Here is a 7,030-nt window from a genome sequence, read left to right on the forward strand (position 1 = left end):
CCCTCTCTCTCCCTCCACTTCACTCTCTCTCCCTCCCTGCGCCCCTCTCTCTCTCTCTCCCTCCCTCGCACTCCCTCATTGCGCCTCTCTCTCCCTGCTCCTCCCCTCACTTACCCAGTACCACCCCTTGCACCTTCCACTTCCCCGGCCTGGAGGGATCAGAATCGGTCAGCAGCAGATCCTCAACAGACGCTTCCCAGACTGTCAGACCCAGAATACTGGAAATTTCATTCTGTGGAGAAAACAGGGAAGCTAACCAGTGGGCCAGGACCCGTCCTGTGAGTGTTTGATGGGGGACAGTGTAGAGGGAGCTTTACTCTGTATCTAACCCCCGTACTGTACCTGTCCTGGGAGTGTTTGATGGGGGACAGTGTAGTGGGAGCTTTACTCTGTATCTAACCCCCGTACTGTACCTGTCCTGGGAGTGTTTGATGGGGGACAGTGTAGGGGAGCTTTACTCTGTATCTACCCCGTACTGTACCTGTCCTGGGGAGTGTTTGATGGGGACAGTGTTGAGGGAGCTTTACTCTGCATCTAACCCCGTACTGTACCTGTCCTGGGGAGTGTTTGATGGGGACAGTGTAGAGGGAGCTTTACTCTGTATCTAACCCCCGTACTGTACCTGTCCTGGGAGTGTTTGATGGGGACAGTGTAGAGGGAGCTTTACTCTGTATCTAACCCCCGTACTGTACCTGTCCTGGGAGTGTTTGATGGGGGACAGTGTAGAGGGAGCTTTACTCTGTATCTAACCCCCGTACTGTACCTGTCCTGGGAGTGTTTGATGGGGGACAGTGTAGAGGGGAGCTTTACTCTTATCTAACCCCCGTACTGTACCTGTCCTGGGAGTGTTTGATGGGACAGTGTAGAGGGAGCTTTACTCTGTATCTAACCCCCGTACTGTACCTGTCCTGGGAGTGTTTGATGGGGGACAGTGTAGAGGGAGCTTTACTCTGTATCTAACCCCCGTACTGTACCTGTCCTGGAGTGTTTGATGGGGACAGTGTAGAGGAGCTTTACTCTGTATCTAACCCCCGTACTGTACCTGTCCTGGGGAGTGTTTGATGGGGGACAGTGTAGAGGGAGCTTTACTCTGTATCTAACCCCCGTACTGTACCTGTCCCTGGGAGTGTTTGATGGGGACAGTGTAGAGGGAGCTTTACTCTGTATCTAACCCCCGTACTGTACCTGTCCTGGGAGTGTTTGATGGGGGACAGTGTAGAGGGGAGCTTTACTCTGTAATCTAACCCCCGCACTGTACCTGTCCTGGGAGTGTTTGATGGGGGACAGTGTAGAGGGAGCTTTACTCTGTATCTAACCCCCGCACTGTACCTGTCCGGGAGTGTTTGATGGGGGACAGTGTAGAGGGAGCTTTACTCTGTATCTAACCCCCGTACTGTACCTGTCCTGGGAGTGTTTGATGGGGGACAGTGTAGAGGGAGCTTTACTCTGTATCTAACCCCCGTACTGTACCTGTCCTGGAGTGTTTGATGGGGGACAGTGTAGAGGGAGCTTTACTCTGTATCTAACCCCCCGTACTGTACCTGTCCTGGGGAGTGTTTGATGGGGGACAGTGTAGAGGGAGCTTTACTCTGTATCTAAACCTCGTACTGTACCTGTCCTGGGACTGTTTGATGGGGGACAGTGTAGAGGGAGCTTTACTCTGTATCTAACCCCCGTACTGTACCTGTCCTGGGAGTGTTTGATGGGGACAGTGTAGAGGGAGCTTTACTCTGTATCTAACCCCCCGTACTGTACCTGCCCTGGGAGTGTTTGATGGGGGACAGTGTAGAGGGAGCTTTACTCTGTATCTAACCCCCGTACTGTACCTGTCCTGGGAGTGGTTTGATGGGGAACAGTGTAGAGGGAGCTTTACTCTGTATCTAACCCCCCCGTACTGTACCTGCATGTATTTCCTGTACAACTTTCTGTCCACTTGAGCCCGGAGCCCCCAGGACTGCAGGTCCTTTCCTCCGATTCAGGATTTTGAAATGGATCCCAGCTTGATCACAGATCCGAGCACACAAACCATCCAGGGCGTCAAGCTCCCGAATGAGGTGACCCTTTCCGACACCACCAAACGATGGGTTACAGGACATTTCACCTGCCCAAAGAAGTGCCAGCACAGATATTACATTGAAGGGATTGGAGTGTAAGAGAGACAAAGCCTCACTACAATTATACAGGGCATTGGTGAGACCACACCTGGAGTTACTGAGTCCAGTTTTGTGTCTCCTTACCTAAGGAAGGAGAGGGATTGCAACAAAGGTTCACTAGACTGGTTCCTGGGATGAGGGGATTGTCCCGTGACGAGAGATCGAGTCGAACGGGCCGATATTCCCTGGAGTTTCGAAGAATTCTAACTTTCCTTGCTCCGACTGTGCGATGAGATTCCGACCACATATCCTCACCGTCACTGACACCGCCTGTTCCCACCTCCGGAACGTCGCCCCGACTCCGCCCCCTGTCTCAGCTCATCGGCTGCCTGAAACCCTCGCCCGTGCCTTCGTTTCCCCTCCGGACTCGACCACCCCCGGCTGCTCTCCCCACATTCCTCCCTCCGTAAACTTCAGCTCATCCCAAAGCTCCTGCTGATCCCCACCCCCCCACCCCCCCCACCCCGTGTCCTAACTCGCACCGAGTCCCCGTTCACCGTCACCCCCCCCCTGTGCTCACTGACCTTCACCGTCTCCCGGTCCAGTAACACCACGATTTTAAAATTCTCATCCTCGTTTTCAAATCCCTCCATGGCCCCTCACTCCCCCCTCCCTATCTCTGTAACCTCCTCCAGTCCCTACAACCCTCCCTATCTCTGTAACCTCCTCCAGCCCCTACAACCCTCCCTATCTCTGTAACCTCCTCCAGCCCCTACACCCCTCCCTATCTCTGTAACCTCCTCCAGCCCCTACAACCCTCCCTATCTCTGTAACCTCCTCCAGCCCCTACAACCCTCCCTATCTCTGTAACCTCCTCCAGTCCCCTACAACCCTCCCTATCTTTGTAACCTCCTCCAGCCCCTACAACCCTCCCTATCTCTGTAACCTCCTCCAGCCCCTACAACCCTCCCTATCTCTGTAACCTCCTCCAGCCCCTACACCCCTCCCTATCTCTGTAACTTCCTCCAGTCCCCACAACCCTCCCTATCTCTGTAACCTCCTCCAGCCCCTACAACCCTCCCTATCTCTGTAACCTCCTCCAGCCCCTACAACCCTCCCTATCTCTGTAAACTCCTCCAGCCCCTACAACCCTCCCTATCTCTGTAACCTCCTCCAGCCCCTACAACCCTCCCTATCTCTGTAACCTCCTCCAGTCCCTACAACCCTCCCTATCTCTGTAACCTCTAGTCCCGACACCCCTCCCTATCTCTGTAACCTCCTCCAGCCCCTACAACCCTCCCTACCTCTGTAACCTCAAGTCCCTACAACCCTCCCTATCTCTGTAACCTCCTCCAGTCCCTACAACCCTCCCTATCTCTGTAACCTCCTCCAGTCCCTACAACCCTCCCTATCTCTGTGACCTCCTCCAGCCTCTGCAACACTCCCTATCTTTGTAACCTTCTCCAGTCCCTACAACCCTCCCTATCTCTGTAACCTCCTCCAGCCCCCTACAACCCTCCCTATCTCTGTGACCTCCTCCAGTCTCTGCAACTCTCCCTATCTCTGTAACCTCCTCCAGCCTCTGCAACCCTCCCTATCTCTGTAACCTCCTCCAGTCCCTACAACCCTCCCTATCTCTGTAACCTCCTCCAGCCCCTACACCCCTCCCTATCTCTGTAACCTCCTCCAGTCCCTACAACCCTCCCTATCTCTGTAACCTCTAGTCCCGACACCCCTCCCTATCTCTGTAACCTCCTCCAGCCCCTACAACCCTCCCTACCTCTGTAACCTCAAGTCCCTACAACCCTCCCTATCTCTGTAACCTCCTCCAGTCCCTACAACCCTCCCTATCTCTGTAACCTCCTCCAGTCCCCACAATCCTCCCTATCTCTGTAACCTCCTCCAGCCCCACGACCCTCCGAGATCTCTGCATTCCTCCAATTCCAGCCTCTTGACCATCCCCCGATTCCCATCGCTCCACCATTGGGAACCGTGCCTTCAGCTGCCTGGGTCCCTGAGCTCTGGAATTCCCTCCCGAAACCTCTCCGCCTCTCTCTCTCTTCTCCTTTAAGACGCTCAACACCGACCTCTTTGAACGAGCTGTCGGTCGCCCGTCCCTGATATCTCCCCTCACGTGGCTCGGGGTTAAATCTTGTTTGATCACGTTCCTGTGAAACACCTTGGGATGGTTTATGTTAAAGGTGCTACGTAAATGCAGGCAGTTGTTGAAACGCACCCAAGGAGGAGTGACTGAGGTGCTGACCGGCCTCCTTCTGTTCCTAAAACAGCGGGCAACTGGTATCGCGAGCAACCCAACCCCGTGCCCTGCCACTCACGGTCGAATTGCGCCCACCCCTGCCCAGTACCGATGGTTGCTGCCTTCTGCGTGATCAGGAGCGTCGCTGCGCCGACACGGGCCGCCGCCGCTGCCGCCTCCGTCCCCGCGTGCCCTCCTCCCACCACCACCACGTCAAAGCGCCCCCGCGGGGGCCGAGAGGGGCGCCCGCCGATCCCCCGGACGCCTCCTGCTCCGCCGCAGGGGGGCCTGGGAATGGCTCTGGCGCCGTGGCTCAATCGCGTCCGTCCCAGGAACATCTGCAGTGGGGCGGGTCAGAGGAGAGGAAAAAAAAAGAAAAAAATTTCAAACTAGGAGGTGGAAAGGTTTTTCAGTTGCCGACATCTCCAGTTTTTTGCGGCTCGTCGGTGGCATTGCTCACTCTTCTTTCTAAATCGCAGTATCGTGCGGGATGCATCTATTCTGCTGCTGAGGCAAGGGCGGGTGAGGGGCGTGTGATCCCGGGTGGAGGGGGGGGGGGGGGGGGGGGGGGGAGGGTGGTCAGCCTGAGAGCAAGTGTAGCTGGACATGTCGCCAAGTCAGATACGAATCGTTGCACGGTGCGTCACGGGTCAGCGAGAGACTCACTGCTGCAAAGCGCATGCCAGTCAGGCAGAGACCAAAAACTCGGGAAGCCCAACGGGTCAGTCAGAGATTAATTGCCTGCATGGCTCATCACTGGGACAGTGAGAGTACAATTGCTGCAAGGAAACAAGGAGAGTTGGTTCGGGACCCCCGGGGACAGTGAGGCGGTACGGACTGCCGGTCCTTGACCCGACCCTAAGCGTGACAGGCTCACAACTGGCAAAGACACAGGCGCACACGCCAAGAGCATGCGTGTGTTGCCGAGTGCCCGTCATCGCTCACTGGCGCCGCCACTTTGATTCATGGGCTGAGGTCGCCATCAAGTGGCCGGCGGGAGAACTGCAGGCGTCTCAAACACACGCATCAAACCACCGAACCGGAGACGCAAAACGAGGCCATTCAGCCCATCGCGTCTCTGGTAGAATTAATCAAACCAAAAGCCGCAAACGAATGCAACGGCTGCACGTTTAAATTACTGAAACACGTGCATTAAGACTGAACGCCTAAATTAATGCAGAGTATTTAAATTAATGCAAAAGAATAATTCATGCAGAATATTTAAATTAATGCAAAAGATTAATTCATGCAGAATATTTAAATTAATGCAAAAGATTAATTCATGCAGAATATTTAAATTAACACTGATTTTTCCAAATAAGGAAAATATTAATGTAAAACACTTAAGTTAATGCAAAAAATGAATTAATGCAGAACCTTTAAACCAATGCAAAACATCGATTAATGCTCAAACATGAAATAAATGCCTAATCTTAGAAGTAAAAGATTACTCAATGCAAAAAAGCAACTATTATGAGAGTGATGTGGAAGATCACAACTAATGCAAAAGTTTAAAAAATGCTGAACCTCTCACTTAATGCAAAAGATGCATTCAGGTCAGATCCAACGGCTGCAAATGAAAGGCCCAGTCCCCGGCCTCAGGTACGGCAGCAAAGGGGGCTGAAGACTGAGCTCAGAGGCAGACAGGAAGGAGAGAGCGGCGGGGGCAACAGCAGAAGGACAAGATGGGGCCCAGAGAGCTCAGAGAGCAAAGATTGGCCTCCCACGGCAGCCTCCCCCTGCAGGCAGGAGGGGAACATGACATGCAGCATTAAAATGCACCCCGAAAAACATAGTTCGGGGGACAAGCTACGGCTTCTAGGTGTTTATATATTTCTTTTGGGCCCCCTGATCTCGAGAGACAATGGATACGCGCCTGGAGGTGGTCAGTGGTTTGTGAAGCAGCGCCTGGAGTGGCTATAAAGGCCAATTCTGGAGTGACAGGCTCTTCCACAGGGTGCTGCAGAGAAATTTGTTTGTCGGGGCTGTTGCACAGTTGGCTCTCCCCTTGCGCCTCTGTCTTTTTTCCTGCCAACTACTAAGTCTCTTCGACTCGCCACAATTTAGCCCTGTCTTTATGGCTGCCCGCCAGCTCTTGGCGAACGCTGGCAACTGACTCCCACGACTTGTGATCAATGTCACAAAATTTCATGTCGCGTTTGCAGACGTCTTTATAACGGAGACATGGACGGCCGGTGGGTCTGATACCAGTGGCGAGCTCGCTGTACAATGTGTCCTTGGGGATCCTGCCATCTTCCATGCGGCTCACATGGCCAAGCCATCTCAAGCGCCGCTGACTCAGTAGTGTGTATAAGCTGGGGGTGTTGGCCGCTTCAAGGACTTCTGTGTTGGAGATACGGTCCTGCCACCTGATGCCAAGTATTCTCCGGAGGCAGCGAAGATGGAATGAATTGAGACGTCGCTCTTGGCTGGCATACGTTGTCCAGGCCTCGCTGCCGTCGAGCAAGGTACTGAGGACACAGGCCTGATACACTCGGACTTTTGCGTTCCGTGTCAGTGCGCCATTTTCCCACACTCTCTTGGCCAGTCTGAACATAGCAGTGGAAGCCTTACCCATGCGCTTGTTGATTTCTGCATCTAGAGACAGGTTACTGGTGATAGTTGAGCCCAGGTAGGTGAACTCTTGAACCACTTCCAGAGCGTGGTCGCCAATATTGAT

The 7,030-nt window shown here is 53.8% G+C and overlaps 1 protein-coding gene across 4 annotated transcripts; it reads right to left on the reverse strand.

Moving 5' to 3' along the window:
* Positions 1–118: 118 nt before the first annotated feature.
* Positions 119–6,302, reverse strand: mto1 (mitochondrial tRNA translation optimization 1). 4 transcript variants are annotated; one of them, XM_068026649.1, is made up of 4 exons: positions 5,885–6,302; positions 4,430–4,688; positions 1,901–2,101; positions 119–232 (listed from the first exon to the last, which is right to left on the reverse strand). In XM_068026649.1, the coding sequence occupies exons 2-4, from the start codon at positions 4,686–4,688 to the stop codon at positions 228–230; spliced, it is 465 nt and encodes a 154-aa protein (XP_067882750.1). In that variant the 5' UTR covers positions 5,885–6,302; the 3' UTR covers positions 119–227. The 4 variants fall into 4 exon arrangements, 3 of the variants coding, with proteins under 3 accessions (XP_067882750.1, XP_067882751.1, XP_067882752.1); XM_068026650.1 differs by having other exon boundaries at positions 5,878–6,302; XM_068026651.1 differs by having other exon boundaries at positions 4,460–4,688; positions 5,885–6,299.
* Between the last annotated feature and the right edge of the window lie 728 nt (positions 6,303–7,030).

Source organism: Heterodontus francisci, unplaced genomic scaffold (assembly GCF_036365525.1).
Source record: "Heterodontus francisci isolate sHetFra1 unplaced genomic scaffold, sHetFra1.hap1 HAP1_SCAFFOLD_2274, whole genome shotgun sequence".
Classification (NCBI taxonomy): domain Eukaryota; kingdom Metazoa; phylum Chordata; class Chondrichthyes; order Heterodontiformes; family Heterodontidae; genus Heterodontus; species Heterodontus francisci.